The sequence below is a fragment of the Neolamprologus multifasciatus genome, chromosome 16 (assembly GCF_963576455.1).
Source record: "Neolamprologus multifasciatus chromosome 16, fNeoMul1.2, whole genome shotgun sequence".
NCBI lineage: Eukaryota > Metazoa > Chordata > Actinopteri > Cichliformes > Cichlidae > Neolamprologus > Neolamprologus multifasciatus.
Window position 1 is genome coordinate 12,829,058 of NC_140454.1, and position 22,494 is coordinate 12,851,551.

Here is a 22,494-nt window from a genome sequence, read left to right on the forward strand (position 1 = left end):
CAAACTACAAATTCATAACAGACTTTCTTTTAGACAAACACAAACAGACAGAACATAGGCCACCTTTTGTGCATCGCGTTTTTTTTTTTTTTCCACTGGAGTTTGTAATCCTTTGATTGGAGGGAGTCTCTTTGTCAATCCATGCACTTCAAAGCTAAGCTAATATACCATGCTGCTTGTGTTTGTGTGTCTATGTGTGCAAGTCTGCATTCAAGTCTTTAACATTTCACATCAAGGAGCGTTTTTTTGTTTTGTTTTGCTATGTCTTTTGTTTAAAAAAAAAATCGACTGACTGATCGACTGATTGAATAACTGATCGACTGATCAGAAACGAGGCTGTCTGTCAACTAAAATTGTGAGTTTGAGGGCAGAGTTATGCTAAAATCTATTTAAAGCATTTAGCACCCAGGATTAAATTTCATACACATTAACCCTTTATTGCCATACACAGAGGTACCTCCTTTTCTGGGTTAGACTAACAGAAGAAGAAGAGATAATTACTTGTTTGTTGTCACATCAACTATTAGGTGATAATTAGGCTGGGCGAGAATTTTAACTCGCCTAAATGGTTTGTTTGATCTGAACACGTGTTCTCAGATGGATGTCTGAGTATCCTGCATTAATTATTGCAAATTGAAGTATAATCCAGCTTGTGCAAAGATGGATGATGCTGATGCCTCAGTATGCAGTTCTCCTTACCACGGGGTGAAAAACAAATATTTCTTTTGAACCCACATGTCTTACTGTAAGATAGTTTTGTAAGTAAGCATAGGTGGGTGTGCAGATTTTCTCTTATGTTTTTAATCACTGTGGTAGGTTTAGCTTTGGTGTGAATTGATACTAGCTGTGAACTTTACTTGGAGCTGAGCGAGGCAGATGAAACGTTCGTAAACGTGAAGTGTGGATGGAGAGGTGCTCGCAAAGGGGTGGTGCTGCTATTTCTGGCCGCTACATCAATAACTAGCCCTGCAATAAAATGGAAAACTAAATATTTAGAAATATGTCTTAACATCAAAACAGGAAACCTATCCATGCCTCGCATAAAGGAACTAACTTTATTATGCCCTTGTGTCAATCCACACAATTGCAGAGATGTCAGAGGATTGAAGCTGACTCAAAAATAACTACTGGTTTAAATTAGACCATCAAACAGCCAGCTGCTGATTTGTTTCCTCTGTGTGCGCGTGCACATGTTGGAGTGTGGATGTGTGGATGTTGTGGTTGGATGGTGCACTGAGGGAGAGCACTGAGCAGGTTTCTGACCTCTCACGGGTGCAGAAAAGTGATTGCAACGGAGTCAGTTGACTAAAACAACAATGTGTGCAATAGGCCATTTCGTGAAAAAGAAGCACATACATACATACTGTAAGACCTTTTAGTCTTATGCGACAATATTAAGAAGGGTCTAAAACTGGAATTTCTACGTCTAAACAGTAAACTATTACAAGTCATTTTTAAGGACAATTCCACAAGGCAGGGTCCTCCCACTCATCTTTTATAATCAAGGACATCAAGAAGAAATGCTTATTTTCTCTTAAATGAGAGGGTCATTGTAGATACTCCAAATTTAATCTGTGACAAGTGTGTTGTACCACAAGATACTTGTTTATTAGGTAAACTTAGGTGAAATGACCTACTTTTTTTCCTGTCATCCATCAGATTAGTTGTGCCTCGTCTCAGGTTGTGGCCGATTTCTGTTTTAGCAAGAAGCAACATAGATTTTCCATTTGCGTTTTCCAAATAGACAAAAATTCTTTAAAAAAAAAAGAGTGGACTTCAACCAAACCCTACCCTTATGCCCAGCCTGAGGGCAGGTCACCTGGTACATGTTTAGTCATGATGACTTTTTATAGCAATAGTCAGAGATCCCATTATCCTGAGTTGTTTTATATAAAGCGTATTCAAATGATGTCACTGTAAACTTAGTCTCACCTGTTATGTAATCAAATGTCAGCATATGGAAAACAAAAATGGTAAAAAGCTGCGTGCAAGTAGGTCGGAGATTTCGAGAGAAAGCATTTTTATAGACAGCCGAAGGCTAAACAGATGAGAACATGCAATAAGGCTTTCTAAGGAGCTGCTGAACTTTAAATAACAAAGCACATGGTTTTCAGAATTAACCAGAAAATAAAAATAAAAATAAAATAAAAGCCAGTTCATGATTCTGGTAAAGTTTTCATAAAAATCCCTCCATAACATGAACTTTTTAAACAATCCTGCTAACAAAAGAAAACAAAAAAGAAACTAATAAATAAATAATTAAAGTAACTTAAAATATGATATTTTGGTTTGAAATCAGCACTCTTTACATGTTGGTGCATTATTTTCTGATGCAAAAAGCCATCACTTTATTTATTTGATCCAACAGTTTGTTTTCTTCTTAGTAGCTTCCATTTACAGCAGCCGAGATAGTTTGATCATATGTTTGAAGACTGTTCCAACCTTGTCAAATCAAAAGGTAAAGGGGTCTCTTCTGACGTTTTAAACATTGTTTATTTGTATAATTGTTTTGCCCGCAATGTTTGTTTTTGCTCCACAACATGGGCATGTTCTAATAGTAAGGGTTCTGGTGTGCTGTAAAGCAAACCCTATGTGAGAGTGTCTGTGTCTTTAGAGGGCATTAGTAGAGGCATTATCTTGTTGAGCCAGACAGTTCAGTAGTAAACCCTCTGGCAAAGGGCCTCGTAGTAAATTCTGATGGTACAGCACGGTAGAGCCGGAGTGTTGTAGCCTTCCTGGCACAGAGATATGGGTCATGCTAGACTGTCCTCTCCCTAACCCCAGCACCACAGCCCAAACCCTGATGAGATTAGCTGGCCAGCCAGGCGCTCAGTGGTGGTAAAACACAAACACCACCGATTATGTGAACATTAAAGTCGGATCCCCTCACACTTTAGCTCAGATCCCCTTGTGCAGGGTCACAAGTGGGTCAGTAAAATGACTGTGCTGCCATTTGCAACCTACTGTATATGTCAACGCTACTTCTACCTTGGCAGTCACCGTGGACTTTGCTGATCATAAACAAACGGAGGACTTATCCTGCGATTAGCGATTACATCATCAGAGACACGTGCTACCACTTTTAGTGGGTGAAGAATGGAACAGCAAAACAGCTGGCTTCCCAGAATCTGCCAAATAATGGTGTTTATTTCAGGAAATATGACTGCTTGCCCGACTTTCTTGACAATAGCCCAAAACAATAACAGGCCAAAGATTTTTATATTTCCTCGCAGAGACGAGCTTTTGTGGGGTAGGTGAGTAAACACAATGCTTTGTCCATTTATACTCTGTTAAATCACTACTAGAAATGGGATTAGGCAGGTTGGTATGCCAAGGTAATCACCCATTCAGCAGCAGCCAGAAGAAAAGGCCTCCTTAAGGAGAAGGGGTGGGTTTTATATAGCCGAGAGCTTTGATTACTGCCCCGTCTTAAAACCGCATCCGATGAGTAAAGACATGCACTGGTCCTCCCCCACATTTACTGGGCAAGTTGCCCTCCTGGGTTCCTGTAAATAAGTGATGTCACAGCGCTTAATGATGCCCAGACTAGACTAAGCGAGGTCCTGGAAAAAGGAAAAAGAAAGAAAAAAAAAAACACTACCAGCTTCATCACTATTATAAGCATGCTGCCCTACTCTCATTTTGTGCACTGTATCTTAACAACATCAAGTGTACTCTTTCTAATTTTATGACACTAGAAAATTTAGCCCTCTCAGGAAAAAAACCCAAAACATTGTCCTCATCTGACGTTCCATCGTTCTCCAGGTAATGAAGATGTTCCCATGATAAGCAAGAAAGTTTCTCCAGGCTTTCTCCCCATCTCCAACGACGTAGACTGGTAGTGACAGTTGTTTCCAGTTGCTACATATAAAAGGGCCCATCATAAAGCCTGGCTAGAGGAAACAGGATAAGCGCTTGAGCCAAGGCAGTAAAAAGCTCTCTGGGAACTTGAAAGCCACACAAATGAAGTCTGCGTCTGCCATCTGGAAACAATAAACAAACAAAACCCAGCAGCCAAACAAACACCACGAACGGCAGAGAGCGAGAGAGAGAGAAAGACACCAAGAGAGAAAAAGCGAGCCAAAAAGAGAGAGAAAGAGAAGTGAAATCTGGCTTTAAGAGTTTGAGAGTGTAAAAAGGGAAGGTATCAATGTTTAAATGTGTGCAGCATGCATCATTAGCAGACAGTGATAGGAAGACAGACATAGAGACAAGCCTTTGTATAAAATATCCTTTGATGCTGGGGAGATGGTCCTGCTGTTTGAACGTGTGTGGTACCACTGAAACCTGGTTCTAATGAAGTGTAGTGCTAACAGGAGGCTGCCTGTCTGCAACCAGTGCTGGTGCCAGGGATTTGATGAGAAGTTATAAAACCAAAATTTCCAAGTTTGAAATTCTGCAAAATACCAAAAACTCTTTGCTTCCCACCCAAATAAATCATACTTTTTCTTTCCTTATTTTTTAAAATTCAGAAAGAAGAATAAGTTATCTACTCCTTTCACCCGAAGGCTTAGCTTTAAGTGTTGTTAAATTTTAAAATTTCTATAAATCATATAGAGTAGCACACCTTCTTGAGAATACACTCAGGAATACCAGAGTAAACTTCATTACATATGATAGAAAAAAAGGTTCAAACTCGACAAACTTATGATCAGATTAAAAACGTGTGGTCAAAGCTCACCGTGATGCTACTAAACATATTTATACCAAAACTCAATCATTAGTTTGTGACGTAGAGCAAAATATCAGACATCTAAAGGTATTTGATGCCACAATGCTACATTCACACTTGATTGGGACACTGTTTTGTTGCAGACATGGATGTAAACTGCAACTTGACTGGTTGTTACGGGCATACAAAGCAGCTCTAGTTTGAACTCTTTTTGATAGTTTAATTTTAGCTTCACTGTTTCACCACTAATATCGCTTCTGGTTTTGATATTATTATTAGTACATATTATTTAAAATATTTGTTTTCTTGGTAATCAGGTACTTTTTCATATGAGGAAAAGGGCCACTGCCAGAATTTTATCTCGAGAGATAGTTGTTAATGTTCCAAATCAGGTTTGCTGGGCAGTCACTTAGTGACAGTGTGTGACTATTTAATGAGGGAAATTCATGAGATAAAGCTTCACCTTCTAATAAACTAAAACTCAGAAGCTTCTCTAAAAGACTTTCTCATAAGAAGACCCACTGTCAACACTGACACCGAGGGGTTAATCAAAGAACTGCAGCCATGTGGCCACAACACTGACCCTTACAGATACTTTCACATATAGGCATACATACACATAAGCTTCCTAGGGCAAAATGATACAGGGAACAGCGCTAACACACACACCACACACACTCAATCCCCCCCCTGCTGTGCCCAGTTAGCAACACTTTGCTATAAAAGCAGGCCTCTTACTCATTAGTTTGCTGTGTATCAGACAGGAAATGCTGGGTAAATTACACCTCATCGCGCTGGAACTAGCCAACCATCACCATGGCAATGAGCCAACCTTGGTGCCGTGAGAAGACCTAAACATGATCGTGGCAGAGGAAGACGTGATGAGACAAGATATATCATTCCCAGTCCCAGTGACACAAATCTACTCCTACAGGTTTCTGAGTTGTTAACTGAATCCAAATCTCTATGAATTTAACAGGCCTCCAAAAAACTCTGGCCTTTCGACAGAGGAGCTAACTCCAAACCTGGAAGTAATATCCTGCCCACACACAACTTTGACTGCTACCCAATTAATGGTACATGGGCTAAACAGCAAGAACCAAACAGAGTCTGTGTGAGAAACTGTCAGTCATCTGTACAATATATGCTCCGGTAGAGTTAAATCAGTTCTAAGTAGGTTAAAACGAGTCATGGCAATCAAAAGAGATTGAAATTACCTATAATTTGGCTTTTAATCAATCAAAAGCATGCTGATCATGATTTACTGATACATTTAGTTTTTAACAGCTTCCACTATGCCACTGAAACCTATATAATGTATGCATTATATCCATTTTCAGCGGTTAGAACTAAAATACCTGTACATTATACTTTCATCACAGCACTTGGATTGGCTCACATCTCTAAAAAGCAAAAACACAAGTTTCCCCACTTTTGTTTTCATTAATAACAGAATATTTCCCCAGCTTCTCATTCAATTCGACCACCACGCTCAAATTCTTAACCACATAAACCACCCGCTAGCCAAGTCCACCGCATGTCTCTAGAACAAAATTCTTTTGTTGCATTGTTCACACATTCCTCCCTGGCCGTGTTTATACAGATGCAATTCCATGTGCGCACCGAGGTCGTAAGAAGTCCTACTCTGGAGCCGAAGATGTGCTATTGATCAAAGGCTTAAGCGCTAGAGCAGAGATACTTGTTTTGATTGGATTTTTTTTCCCTCCCCCTCTGTAGATACAGGTTAACATATCCATCTGTTGGCCGTATGGATCCACCTTGGTCAGTTAAGGGACAAGTGTAGGCCTCTCTACTCTGCCAGCTCTTCTCCCTCATCCCTGTTTACTCAGCTGGTCCCCACGCCAGTCGTCAGAGCTTTGTTTTCACACAGCAACATGTGTTAATGCTCTGTAACAGATTTCAAAGGCGAGCTTAGCTGGGTCAACAACAGGTAATAGAGCAATTTATGGATTCTGAGGCTAAAGTGAAAAGGCCCTACTTGATAGTCACTTTTAAATATGGACACTAATGCTGTATCAGTATAGTTGGTATATTTAAGTCATATCCTGTATTTTGGGGGTGTTGCATAATTCAGCTTGATGAAACACCAGCTCAGCTGACATATAACATGAAAAGTAAAAAAAAAAAGAGGTTAGATTTAAAAATACATAAATAAATAGAAAACGGATAAAGAAAGGAAGGGTTTGATGTTACTTGACCAACCTGCTCACTCAAGGTCCCCACGGTTGTTTTCTTGCTTGATTGGATTACGGCCACACACCTTAAGCTCAGCTTCCACCACCAATCAATGAGGAAATGAAGTGTCAACACTCTGGTGTTTATTTAACACTCATTTATTTTCCTACCGGAAGCCAAAGAAAGCTCAGCCACAGAGGACACCAGATGAGCAGAGGGATTTTCGTTAGCCATTTAGAATTATTGCATATAACTGTATACTTCTAAGAGCATTACAAACATGGCTTTCTGTGGCGTGCAACTGCTAATTGCTTTTTCGGTTAATAAAATGTTGGTTTTTATTTTATTTTCCTTAATTGCCTTGCATGAAAATTCCTGTGGCATTATATAGTTTTGAAATTAAATTAACCAATTTAGTGTGAAATTACTAATGTATTCAGACTGAATAGCACTTTGCGCTACAATTAAGACATTATAATATTAGACATGTATATTAAAATTCTGCATGTTTCTAATCTCTTTTATAACTTGGAATACGAAGCTTTTAAACTCCTGGCTGTGCATCCATATGACCAAGCTAAAAGAACTGGTAATGGGAAGACAACAGGAAGTCTGTAATGCTTCCAGTCAGCATGAAGTGCCATCAAAATAAAATTCTGCACAGTAGCTGCTGCTTAAAACAACTGGGGCAATTGAAAATTCCCCTCACAATTTATGCCAAATGCCACTTTATAAACATTCTAGCACGACTGCCAAGTGTCTGCGCTGCTTTATGCCCTTTCTCTTAATTGAAAACGTTATAGGGGTGCATTACACTTAAGGATTTTATAAGCTGTGCTATAAAGCCCTAGCAGGCCCTGAGAGGGGAAACTGCCCATTAACTTATAAGGTCCAGGCCTTGGCTCTCTTAATTGACAACCTCTAGGCTACTTTCATCACTTGTCGACTTCATAGCAGCAATCAATGTTTCCTCCAGGATGCTGTTGCATCTTTGACACGAGGGTGTTTGTGACAAAGAGCAGTCTGCCGCCAATGCCAGGGCGAGGGCTCTAGGCTGTCCATAAAACAAGCACACACATTCCTCTCCTAGCTCCAGCCATCTGAGAGGGCTCCATTTAACCATTCAGGTACTGCTTCCCAGAGACATCAGTGCAAATTCTCTATGAAACCTATTAAGAATGTGGACTTTTTAATATGCCTCTGCAGTTCATATCAGCACAGATGAGAAAAACAATTTCTAAATGATCCACTAAAACACTCTTATCAAAGTGGTATTAAAAACATGACATGCTAAGCAAATATTAGGTAAGATTAGGAAAGAAACTATTTTCTTTCAAACTTTTTCACGCTATCCCCACAAGCAAAAGAAGACAGACACACACACCAGACTGGCGTGACAGTCACTTCACACTCTAATGTGGCAGGATCATCAGCTTTGTGCCTCTGGAAATTCATATGCCTTGAATTAGAGCCACATGTCACGATGTTGTTGACCTGAACAGACACATTAATAGAATATTAAACTCACTAAAAGTTCTTTGTGACAAACATGCAAACTGCTTGAAGTGTCTCATTATACCTCTTAAGAGACATGTATGACAATTTACAAATGTAGGAAAGCAATAAGCAGCTCTGACTGTTAACCACCTGTCAATGGATCTCATGAACCATCTAACAAAAACACACTCAAGTGTAGCAGCAGTATCCCAGCAATATAATATTTGAATTATATGAACTTATAAGTCATAAGCAAGAAAAATGGTTAAAATCAAAAGAGCAGATTGGAAGGCAGCACCGGTCTTTGTTTGTTTGTTTGTTTTATGACAGTTTACATTTAAATTTGTTCATTCTTATGTTTTCCTACAGAAATTAACAAAAACTATTGCTCCCCTTTTTCTTTAGTGGGGATAAATGACAGCAAATTTGAATTAGCTACATTTTTAACACATCATAAACAAACATTTAAATCCATTACTATGACAGATCTGCAGTTCACTTGTTAGCTGAAAAATCTGACGGAGCATTAACAGCTACACATGGATACGTGGAGATGGAAATATTGCTTACATTTGTGTCTTGATTTTGGAATCATTATACCCCTCTTAACTGTCCCATGACTATCTTAAAACATAACATAACACAAAATAGTCACATATACTGTTTGTTTATTTTGTTTTAAATAACTTAATAATTCTTTGAGAATTACGACTATTCCTAGTCCGTTTGCATTGGCCAAATATCAGTATCAGCTGATACTGGCCGATACTGGCATACAGCTAATGAGATTTACCTATGTCAGTGGCCAGTGTTTATTAGTTGTTCCAGTTTTCCACTGGTTTAATGTTAAAAAGAGAACAAAATGAGAAATAACAAAAACAAAAAGAGCAAAAAGAAAATGAAAAGATTTAAAAAAAAAAAAAAAAAAAAAAAAAAGATCTATATGGGCCATCAGCCAAAATATTACTTGGCGCATCCAAGTGCACAAAGACATTTATTGTTGCAGAGGATGAAGCCCAGTGACTTGGGACATCATCTTCTCTGTAGTACCACAAGCCTGACAAGTGCCACACAGGAAGAAGAGACTCCATTGTTATTATTATTCGGTAATGAACAATTGAGCTGAAAAAGTGAATCTTGTATTATTTCTTAATTTAATGAATACCAATTACAAACCCATAAAGGCATACCCATTAGCTTAACTGGTTTTCGCCTCCTGTTAATTTGGCAATAATATCATGCTAGTAGACAATATTAAGAAGCAAAGAAGAAAAACATACCTGCCTAACAAGAGTACTGTCTCTGTAAGAATGTAGGCACACTGTGTTGTCAAACTTCTAGACAAATTCCAATCTTGATTTAAGATTTTATATGCTTTTATATGATGAAGCACTTTAAAAGTATTTAAGTTGCTAAATTGCCGACTGAAAACTGTCATTCTTAAACACAAAGTCATTATTAAAGTCATTTTCTACAGATCGCTGGTCACCAAAAAGAAATTACCTTCTTTTATTCTACTATCTGTAGTCTGGACATTTCCTCTTCTCAAACATTTGGGTAGAGTTGGTTGTTGTCATTTCCTACTCTGTGCTGTGCATATTGCTCAGGTACACACACCTGCCACTTCATTAGGTACATTAGTCAGTCAATCACATGGTAGCAACCAAAAACATTTTAGGCACTTAAACATGGTCAAGATGATGTGCCGAAGAGCAAATCAAGTACCAGAGTGAAGACGAAAGGTGATTTATGGTTGTTGGTGCCACATTGGCTTGCCTAGATATTAAAAAAAAAAAAAAAAGCTGATGTACTGCAATTTTCACACCAATCCATGGGTTTCCAGAGAATGATCCAAAAAGAGAAACTATCCAGTGAGTGGCCGTTCTCTGGGTGAAAATTCCTTGTTGATACCAGTGTAGAGATGCACTGATTTCAATTTATTTGACTAATTCCAATTTCTGATTTTTCGGTAAGTGTGACCTGGCAATACCGTTGCATATACAGTCAACTTAAAGAGATTATTAAACTTCACGATCTCCCCAAATGTATATCAAGTAAACAACTGATAATAAAGTGCTCTTCTACTTAAAAGACATACTGATAAAAGGAGCTGCTGTACACCCACGTTTACAAGACAGGTTTTACTTAGCAATCAACAGCAAGTTCCCCAGAATTATATAACAAAACAAATTTCAGGTACTTACATCATTTTCTAGTATGTTTATAGCTTCAGCAGTCAACCATTTCTCTTTTTCACTCATCTCCATAATTTTCCCATAACTCCTTTGATCCTTTGCTCTTATTGAGCCTGCTGCCTTCTAACATGCTCTGCTCTCTGGTTAGCTTTATCTTTAGCCACTTTTCCTGTGTTAGCTCCTTTAAAATGACCATATGGAAGAGTCTCATTAGGTTTGTTGTAAGGAACATTTTCAGTTTCCCCCTGCAGTTTATTTAGTGAACTTTCACACTAAAAACGTAGCAAAGATTGTAAAAAATATTAGTTGATCTGGTGAGTCTCCATTTCTGCTGTGACATTCAGATGGTAGGGGGAGATTTTGGTGTAAACCAGCGGTCCCCAACCCCCGGGCCTCGGACCGGTACCAGTCCATGAGTCGTTTGGTACCGGGCCGCGAGAGTTGAGGCTCAGGTGTGAAATGTATGGTTTTCAGGGTTTTTAATCGGTTTTCAGCGTTATTTTGTTATCATTTTTATCGTTAACTCAGTTTTCCTGGGTCTTTTCACGTGTGTTATGAATAAATCTTCTTTTTTTCGGTACTGGTACTAGAGGTGGGAATCACCATACATCCCACGATACGATATTATCACAATACTTAACGCACGATACGATATTATTGTGATTTTTTTAAATATTTTGCGATATTCAGATTCTGTACATAAAGGTAAACTTTATCAATATTCATTTTATCTAATAACAAAGTCTCACACTCAGTCTTTCTCTCATTTCAGTCAGTTTTATTGTTGACAAACTGAACGGTTTGTATTACAGTCTAGTCCAGCTTAACTGAATGCAACCATCTGGTACAATTATAGCTATTCTAAACTATGCAATTTGTGAAAACTATGCAGCACATTCAGCAACTGAAGAATTTGAAAGTAAATTAAAGCAAAATATAATTTTACATTAAATAAAAAAGTTTTAAACTTAATTAAAATAAAACATGTCTTAAATTAAAATAAGTAAACTGTCATGTTTATTGCTGCCATAAAAAAAGTTAAACACATTTGGACAGTGAAGGAATGTCAAAGGAGCAGAGCATGTTCCAGTCCACAAAATATCGATTTTTGCTGTCCCTGTATCGATACATTATTAGCAAACAAAATATCACGATACTACACAGTATCGATTTTTTCCCCCACCCCTAACCGGTACTAGTTTTATTTTGTTGTATTTATCCGCGACACCTTAAAGGCCGGTCCGTGAAAATATTGTCGGGCATAAACCGGTCTGTGACGCAAAAAAGGTTGGGGACCGCTGGTGTAAACAACATGAAAGCATGGATCCATCTTGAATTGTATCAACGGTTCAGAATACTGATGGTCTAATAGTCTGGGGATATTTTCTTGGTACACTTTGGCACCAAATGAGCACCATTAAAACACCACAGCCTACCCCGGTATTGTTGCTGGCTATGTCCATCCTTTTATGGCCACAGTGTACCCATCTTCTGAAGGGTGCTTCCAACAAGATATCACACATTGTGACAAAGCCTCTCAAACTTGTTTCTTGAACATGACAATGAGTTCACTGTACTCAGATGGTCTTCATAGTCGCTAGATCACAATTTAGCACCTTTGGGATGTAGTGGAATGGGAGACATGCATCACAGATGTGCAGGTGACAAATCTGCAGCAACTGCGTGATGCTGTGATGTCAATATGGACCAAACTCTCTGAAGACTGTTTCCAGTACCTAGTTGAATATGCGTCACAAAGAATGAAGGTAGTTCTGATGGCAAAAAAAGTGTCCAAAGATAATAACAAAAGACTAACTGTAAAATGTAATAGGCACTTTATTCAATCAGGCGCAATTCCATAAATGTAGTTTTATGACTGTGATGACCAGTTTATGTGCACTGTATTGGTCTACCAGTATTCCAGATACTAATATCAATTCAGCACAAATTTTCCACATTTAGAGGTTAAATTAAAAGAAACACCTCCACTCAGCATCCCCACAAAATGCCACACCTAAAAACCTGAGTTAACCTTTGAAGGAAGTCCAGTTTATTGCAGGGCTGGTATATTGTTCCATTGATTTGATTATAGGTCTAAAAATTCATTAGCATTTGCATTTATCACAGCAGCATAACTGGAAACTAGCAACTTCCTTGCAACTAGAAAGGGAGAAAAAAATCAGTGGTTGCACGATGACTGCACTGAATTTTTTGTAACATTTACTCACAAACTGCCCATTAGTTTAACGTGAAACATTGTGAAGCATGAGCACACAAGCTGAGCACAACTCATCTGCAGGACACCTCTTTGGAAGAGGAGACTCAATTCAACTGGTTGCCAACTGCTTGTATTCTGGTTATATTCCTATAATCAAAGTAAGGCTGCTGAGCACTTAGAGTATGTCACTGATGTGAGTTCACCTTTTGCTTGTGTCAGTGAGCAGGTGAAGATTAGTACACTAGCCTCATTTGAGTATCATTAATAAGAATGGCTCTCTGAGGTTGCACAGAGCTCCTTTAACAGTGAGGATCATCTACTTTTCCTCCAATTATGATGTGATTTTGGTTTGATTTTCATATGAATATGCATCTTTTATTCATCACTCAACCACAGCATATCAAAGAAGTCTGCAGCAGTGTAAAGTGATAGAGTATCCCATGTTATGCGTAAGTGCACAGCATTTGATATCCAGCATTTGAACTGGCTCCAGCATTTCTAAAGTGAGCACTGCAGGACAAATGCTTTTCTAAAGCCGGGCTTTTATCCATTGTCTAAGGAGAAAGGAGGGAACGCTGTCATTATGGGACTGTGTTACATGTCTATCAAACAGTGCACATTTAGAGCAAAGGTTGACCTGTCACCATCTTCTGCTGCCTATGGAGAAAATTGCGAGTCACCATGAAGTCACAATTTATGACAGAAAGTACAGCAAAGAAAATGAAATGCAGCTACAGCAAAGCCCAGGTAGATACTTATAAAGTTGCCAAAGGAAGGCAACTTTTCCCCAGGTTATTTTCAAGGAGCAGAATGAAACCCTGTGATCTAATCTTGTAAATGTGAGTGACAAACACTAGACACAAACATAAGAAACGTCTGGCTTTGAAAAACAAAAACATAAAAAAGAGGTGTGGTGATATATTTGGATGAATTCCCATCAAAATCCAAAGATGATCACTAGAGAGAACAGCAGTAAAATAACTTTTTCTTTAAAAGTTAAGGGACAGAAAGGGGGCAATAGTGGAGTGGAGGACGACTACCGCAATGCAAGAAAATAACTGTCAAACTTTTATGTTATTATATTTTCTTTGCAAAGTCGTCGGGAAAGTTGCATTAAAAAAAGCAAATGTCCCTCACAAAAGCCTAACCTGCATAGCACACGGCCTGTGTTTAGTGTTTTACTTAGTTATAAAATTACACACTACCTCAGTAACATTTTTACTTCGTTTCCACCTCACATTAGATGTGCTGTAAAACTGTGACCATGGGCAGAATGAGTCACACATTCTTACACTACATTACTAAAGTCGTTCAACAAATAACAGCCACGTTGCTACAATAAAAATAAACAAAAACTGTGTATTCCGTTATTTTGGAAAACGCAAGGCTGTAAAAACATGTTGCTACAAACACAGCTGCTTCTCCACCGCCTACAAAACAAGTGACATTTGACCAGCAGCTGCTAGCTGCACGCCATGTGCAGGAAAACCTATTCATAAAAATTAGCGCCTAAATATTTACAGTGTGTTTTGTTTTTTTCCTCCTCAGCTGACAGGTCAAATCATCATTTTCAATCGAGATAAACTGAAAATAAATTGACTTACTGTGGGACAAGTTGTTTCACAGCTCTAGTAATGTGCGCCGCCATGTTTTCCGATGACGCTAAACGAGCGAGCGGCGATTGGCTTCACTAGCGGCGCGTGTGTGCAGCTTGAATCGTGTGATTGGCCACAGCCTGGCAGGGGCGTATCTGGAGTGCTGTTAGCACATGGGGAGGTAAACAGAGAGTAACTGGTTGGGACTGCTGTCGAGGATAAAGTGCAGCGGGTGAAATGTGTTTCCAGTTGTGATAAAGTAGCAGAAATAAAGAGTAATTCAACAAAATAAGAGCAGCTGCTTAAAAACTAAAGTCAAAGTTTCTGTGGATTACACATCATCGCAGAGTACTCTCTCTGAACTGGTCCTCACATGAACTGTCTGCTCTTTGAAGGCAGATACTGCCCGGAGCTTCAAATGGAAGGAAATGGGGGAAACAAAGTGAAAGTGAGATTTGAGCACAAGGCACGTCACCCCAGGAGTTGTCTCTCGCAGCAGTGGTGAATTACTACAGCTACCATCAGCCAGGTCCAAGTGTGGTGCACAAATGACACATAGTATTTGCCATGATTAAGTCAGCAGGAGATTTTCTCCAAATGTCAGCATTCAGAGGACAGCCTTTGGGCTGTGTTTGAATTTAAATGTGAATGTGCTGCTGGATTTATTGTAGGGCTTACTTCATGAGGGCTATAGAGCCAAATGTATCTGTTAGCTTAACTTGAGAAAAGTCGAGAAAACGTCTCAAGTTCATGATTTGTTTATTTTTTTATCTTGCTTTTTGAAATGTAAGAAATGAAAGAAAAAAATCTATCCACTACAGATCATACCAAACAAAATATTTTATTTTCTCCTCATAATAAGAGAAGATAATTGCCCCAGTTTTACATAAAGTAGAAAGTCTAAGTTAAAGTACGTTTTACTTAATGTATTTTTTATTCTGCGTTATTTCTTCTTTTTTTTTTTACATTTTGAATTTCTTTGTTTTATTATTAAATATACAGTACACTACACCCTTGACACGGGGTTAAAGTATAGACACTGCATCACCTTCAAGACTAAAAAGCCAAAAACGCCAGGGACAACTGAAAGAATGGATTGCCATTATTTACTTTATCTTTCTCATAGACTAATAATACATGGAAAACATGACAAAAAAAATAAGTTTGGTTCCTCTTTGTCACTTGAAAAATCTGAAATCTTTTTTAGATAGGCTAACGTACATTTTTAAAAACATGCAACTAAACAAAGGAAGGTCATTTCTACATGTGATAAAACTGCGATGGAGTTGGAAAATTCCATCCATGGGTTACTTGGAAACTACTTCTTTCCCTCCCCCTTCTGTTCATCGAACACAATTGTTGTCTACTTAATCCAGTTTTGATAGCATTTGGCACACTTTCTTTGGATCACAGCAAGATGCTCAACTTCCATTCTGGTCTCCCCTAGGAACCTCTGAGCCCAAGAAAGCAGCCGACAACAGGTCGCGCCAGAGCAGGAGGGTTCTCCGTGTCCTCATGAAGCACAGAAAATTATTTTTTGATTCAAGTCACCCTTTTCCACATGCACGCACACACACACACACACACACAGACATGCACAAGCTCATCAGTCTGGTATTAATTCCAGATATATGCAGAATATATGTTTATTCTTGTCAATCTGTTATGTTGTTGAATGTTGCAATCACCTAATGACCCCCCTGTAAGGCAACAGAATATAAAATATTATGTCAAAGGAGAAAGCTTTTTGCCTTTGTCCCGCTCTGTACCCCCCTCCCCCCCATCCAAATGGACAATGCATCACTAGGCCTTGATGCCTCAGAAGTCTGGGTTCATTAAAATCTTGAACGAGTGCCAAAGCTGTAGTCATAGATAAAAGGAATATGAAAGGATAACAAAATTTATGGATGGCAAGTCACCACCTCACCCTGGCATTTATAATAAACAAATGGTTTCTGTTTCCAATTTAAATTTCTCATTATACTGTGACTTTTGGAAAATGTGTTTTGATTTACCAACATTTTATCTGAAAAACTGTATAATTGATTAGATTTACATGGCTCTGATTTTAATGCTGATCGCCTGCCTTCCCCCAGTAGCACCCTCCCCTCCCCAAGCCCAACACTCACCCAAAAAAAAAAAATGATCTGAACAGCTCCTGAGGCACATTAACATCATATAAAACAAACCTACATATCAAACAGTTTTTTTCTGATAAAATAATTGGTTTAAACCAGCATAGAATCCAATTCATCCCTTTGAAAGAAACCTCTGCGAGTGCACCAGAAAGAGAAAATGGGGAGATAGACTTCACAGCCCAAGTGAGATGGACATCAATGCGGTGTGCCAGCAATGGCTATATTAACCCATGGCTAAATCCCATCACACAAATGTCAGTGTATCCGTTATGAAACCATGACATTTAGATCCAAGGTCTCCATTGTGGTTTTAGAGGGAGCTGATGTTTGTCCATTCTTTGCATCCATCAAACCCGCACACAGTCTCACAGCCAACTGTACTCTAAGCATAGAAAGGTTAAAGATCATAAAGGTTTACATATCCAGTGTTACTGCAAACTGTTTTTAATACAGCAAGTTTTTGTTTTGTTTTGATGATGTAGGGAAGAAATGATCATGGTAGTCTGTGCCAAGATTTTCATGATTATTAATGTCACAATTTGGCTAAGAGACAATTTATTGTAATTATATAAAATAAAATATAAATAAGATATATAATATTCTTCTTTTGAAATGATTCATTTTGTTTGCAGCATTACCAGTGATCTGTAAAACATATACTTCAATTATTTTTTTTTTTCTGAAAGAAGACGCTGCACAAAATTTTGAAACTATAATATTTATTGAGTAAAAAATCTTAATATCAGTCAATTTGTTGAAATTCTTCTAATATTTAGCCATATTTGCTACTAATTTAACCTAGATAAAATCTCCTAAAATCACTTCTCGCATTACAACACACCAGGGCTGGCCTGGTCTGACACATCACGACCACTCATGAGTCGTTTGTAATGAGGAGCAAAAACCATATTCAGGATGTGGACAATGTGTCATGAAGCTCTCATGTTACAAGGGAAACACCTATAAGCCACTTGGCTGAGAATCATGAGATGTTTAATTGTTGCCTCCTTACATTAGCTTGAATCTCCCCCCTGAGGCATCAGTTTGGAGGTCAGGTTCTGGAGTGGTGTGTGGAAGAAGGGGGTGATACTGGTGGTGGTGTTGGTGGTGGTGGTGATGATACGGGGGAATAAAATCCCTTTATTATCAGATCTCTCTTACACTCTCTTTTTCTCTCTTCTACCAACGGCAGTCCAGATCAGGAATTACAAATGATATCATGACAATTTTCCATGCTCTTCAAACCAGTGATGTTTTACCGACTCATTTGCTATGATACCTTGTTACGGATCCAGCTGTGAATCAGGGACGTGTCATGGGGCTAGAAGCCCACCTCCCGCTGAGCCTGGCCAATGACCTGGAAGGCAATAGGGGATGCCAGTGCCTGCAGCATGTGCTGCACTGACAAAGCAGCAGGGCACCGTCAAAAACCCTCTCATACAAACTTTGCAGATCACTCCGTTTTTAACAGATGAGTAAGCACTGGTGCTGGCTTTTTTTTCTCCGCACTAACGCAAGGTTTATGGATTTCCCTTCACAAGTGTGTGGCTCTGGTTGACACAGAGCAAAACCCTTGCCCAGAAGGGAAATAGTGTAGTGGTGGATCTTGCGTAGAGGGGTGCAGATAGCATGTGGCAGGGTCACTGCGCAGGTTAAGCAACAATTCATTTGAGTGCCCATAAAGGAAGTGGAGTGTGGTTGGAAACGACCAGCACACCAGTTAAAGAGGCCATGCAATTCAGATTAAACTTTGGCCTTTTAACTGAAATCATTAAAAAAAAAAAAACCCTCAACTCATACACACGATCAAGGGTTTTAAAATCTTTCCTATTTAATCCTCAAAACCAGATCGGTTATTTAACCTTAGAGAGATTTCCTGAAAAGCAATCCCTTGGAATATGGTGAAATCCCAGGAGACAAAGTAGCAACTTAAACCAGTCATTAATTTTTGTATGCATCAACAGGAATTCAATGAGGTTAAGGTTGTTTGGGTTTCCAGATGAGAGCCCTCACGCAATCCTAGGCCCTGATGACTTCTGCATTACAAAAATGATGCTGCCAGGACTGATGGAGCTGAGAGTGTCAGGAGGCATTAGTCTTCACAGCCCAGAGCTGGTGGACAAAACCAGAGTGTGCCCCCTGACCCAATCCACCACCAAGTTACTGACCCAGCAATCATGAGACGAACAAGGAGAGAGGGAAGGAACAGTAAAGGAAACGATTTAAGCATAAACCAATGTGAGATTAATACACTGAAAAAAACTCAGGAACAAGAAAGGGAAAGACATATACTGACCCCCGGACTTTACCACATGCTAGCCAAATCATAGGAAATGGTCTTAAGGGCTTTTTTTCCCGTTCGGTTCACTCTGATTCTGCCTCTTTCACTTCATTTAACTGAATTAATGAGCAGGTTCAGCCAGACTTCAGAATATTAACTTCTTGGGTATTTTGTTGAGGGATTGCGCAATTATGCGAATAATTTCACAATAAGTAAACATGTTTGGGCCTGCTTCAGTTACACTTTCCCACATTCCCACTTAATGACTGGTTTTGACACCTCAGGCCTTAAATATGATAGAAACCACTCAGTTCAGAAAAGAGCTTCAAGGCTCCTAGTATGCTTTCAAGTGGGAAAAATAGTTAAATAAATACAAATTCTTTGGATGGCGAACAAAAAATGAACATCACAGCACTCTTAATTGTTGAATTTTAAGAACTGCTTGTAGGTTTATGAAAGAGTGTTCCAGCGGTACTTGCCTCAGTACACTGACACTGAGCAAACACAGTGGGATGGTGGCCTCGAAACACGACACCAGTTGACTGAGAAACACATACATCAGAGAGGACCTAAAGCTGTGTACACATGGTTCACCTCAGGACAGACCACCTTACAAAGCAAAGTCAGTGCTGGACTCACCCTGTGCACTCTGTCAAATGTGCTCTGTCAAATGTACAGTAGACAGTAGGCTCCCATAGCATGCTGACCACTGTTTTATGTATGATGTAGTATTTTGGCTCGCAAAAGCACTTTAAACTGCATTGCTTTTATTTAACAGTGAAACCCACTGGCAAAAAAAATATGCATACTTATTTCCATATGTTGTACATCCCCTCCGATTTATGAAATGATATGAGTCCATTCATTATTCATATTGGTAGTGGAGTTATTACCATTTTCCCATCAGGCTTGCCACTGACACCATATTATTATGAAATCACAGTTCGCCCAAGGCGTTGCTGCTGCTGTGTAAAGTGGTCACAACTGACTACTTAGCATGGGCATGCAGAACACTGGAGACAAGCACTAAATGCCATACAAGTGACCCGTGAATTTTTAATACAAGCAAAGCGGCGACAGTAAGATAAGTGACAAGAAAGAAAAATGACTTTGGAAGTTAGTGAGGCTTAAAAGTCTGGCTCGAAACAGCAAAACAGCCACGGCACTTTCAGCAATTACACCAATCTTAATGTAGTCCAGACTGTACTGTAGTCACGCCGGGAGTGAATGTGGTATCAGCAGGTTCCATTTGCAGATGTCCCACTTTTATAAAGCGAAATTCTTTTAAAATGAATAAAATTTTCATGCAACAGTAAGCTAATTTGTCACAGGCTTATCAAGGCCTATTCATCACTGATCTAGTAATTACCAGAATGAGCTACAGGATAGCCCCCCTGCTCCCCATTTGCCCCCCACCCCCCTCGCAGCGATGGTCAGCCTGTAAAACTAGGATGTGTTGGCACCTTTATGATATAAATACTCACACACCCTGGGCATAGGAAAGCTGTCAACAGTACATTTGTTTTCCATTTTTCACCACCCAAAGCACTTCAATCTGAGGAGGAAAAAAAAGCAGACAAGGCGTTAAAAATGCACTGCAACACTAACTATTTTGCCCTTTGGTAAATTTCGGTGCTTAAACAGATGGGGCTCAAACTGGTTCCTTTTTACTTAGTGTAGCAGGCTTGTCTGAATTTCCATGCAACAAGTTCTCACCTCTGCACATGCTTGGTTACAGCTGGCATACTGAGATTAGTGCTACACACACATACACACATGCAGAGCATTCACACTTTAGTGAATATGTGCTGAAATGCACACACGACCACAACAGCTGCGATTGCCGCTCTTGCTTAGTGATTGTTCATCATTGGACTTCTTGTTTATTGAAAAACACGAGTGCATGTCAAGTGAACGTAAAGACAAGAGATGTCAAAACCCTCACGACTTGACCCACGCATGGACGTAAGCTGTTATAACCACCACCCCCCCCACACACATACACACACACCCCACACTAAGCCCATCCACCCACACCATAAATAGATCAAAGCACATCTGTTTCTGTGTCCAGCAGCCACACATCTATAATTGCAGATTGGCCGTAATGGCTTAGAGCGACCCATCAGATGCTAAGCAGTTTGGACAAAGGGGATACTAAAGCATATGAGGATAGGGTGACCATCAGCAATCGCCAGCCAGAGAATTCTCTGAATCCACAGTGGCGGCTGTCTGGTCTGCAGTGGACTGAAATAGATAGCACAGCTTCAGCCTTGGGATAGAGGTCCTGAGGGGCCAGCACTGACCACACAGCTGGGATTGCGAAAAAGGGGTTGACCAGTGGTCAGAGTCAGAGATGCCGTTGGGATCACGGTTAGGTCTGGGTAAAGAGTTGAGGAGTTAAAGAAATGCCTGAGCAGGAGATTATTGATAAAAATTGAACTAGTTTGTCAGACCTAGAGTTCTGTTTTAGGCAAAAGAGAAAAGGTCAGAACAGTTAAAGGTTTTAAATTAGGTGTGGGACAGTCCGAGCTGGTCTTGGTTGAATGGAGTAAGCAGTGAGTGACGAGTGAAGCCTCAAGTTGGCCACTTGTCACAGTGTGAGGCTGATTCGGCCTAATGAGCATAGTGCTGTCACCACACATCTGCCTTTCATTCACTTGTAGAATCTGGCAGACTCAAAACCTGCTGGAGTCACCGCTAGATGCTGGAACTTGAGACACTGTTACTTCACTGGTTGCCAGATTGCAAAAAATAAAATTTAAAAAAAACCCTCACAAACTAACCAACTTGTGCTTTTACCAAATAATCTGATAGCTGATATAAAAAATAACAAACACACATATTTTTAATCATCCCTTGTCTTTCAGGAAGAGTGAGAAAGCATAACCAGAACGGTTACTTCTTACAGAGGCGATAAAAAGTTTCAATGACTAAACCAAAACAGTTTGTTTTAACTGAAACATATTTTTTTAATAATCAAAAGATCATTTTAGCTCGTGCTAGCAGTTTTCTATTTTATATACACACCTAATCAAACCTAATCTCATGACTTTCTTGCATGTCACAATTGTAAGATGGGTAAATAATGATTTCAATAATGTTCCAAAGCTATCTTGCAATTATTTAGAATAACAAGTGCCACATTCTATAAATCTCTTTTGCATGATCTAATAATTAAATGTTACAGTAATAGAATTAGTGTGGTGTTTAGTGGGTATTAGTGGTTCTGTTGATCAGAAGAGAAACACAGAGATACTATGCCCTTTAAGGTGATAATGATGATTAGGTCGTGGTGTCTCTGATCTGCAGAGGACAGCAGTCATCTCATCTGTCCTGCCTCTGAAGGCGTGTCTGTAGACAGAACAGCTACTCAAAAAATTCCTCATGGGCATCCTCCTGGAAAATAGCACAAAGGTTTACTAAACATCATTGTGGCGGTGGCACCAATTATTGTTAATATACATCAAATAGCCTCGGCTGAGTCCAAGGAACAGACTGATCACTCCAATGACGGCAACTGTCAGTCTCCTCCCCAATGAAGAGAGCTGTTGAAATAATTAGTCCATGCTTTGTGAATAAAACAATAATACAACAGCCGAGATGACATCCAAAATATGCACATCGCCTCAGATGACCCGAAAACTGGCCGTGGCGTGGACAGCGGAACAAGGCCACATCTTTAAACGCAATCAGAGTCAC

The 22,494-nt window shown here is 39.4% G+C and overlaps 1 protein-coding gene across 1 annotated transcript in view; it reads right to left on the reverse strand.

Annotated features, from left to right (window-relative positions):
- Positions 1–14,506, reverse strand: part of clybl (citrate lyase beta like) — a 69,126-nt gene extending 54,620 nt beyond the window's left edge. The window contains exon 1 of the mRNA XM_085135529.1: positions 14,383–14,506. Coding sequence (XP_084991655.1) covers positions 14,383–14,426 — 44 coding nt within the window. The 5' untranslated portion in view covers positions 14,427–14,506. The remainder of the gene's footprint in view (positions 1–14,382) is intronic.
- Between the last annotated feature and the right edge of the window lie 7,988 nt (positions 14,507–22,494).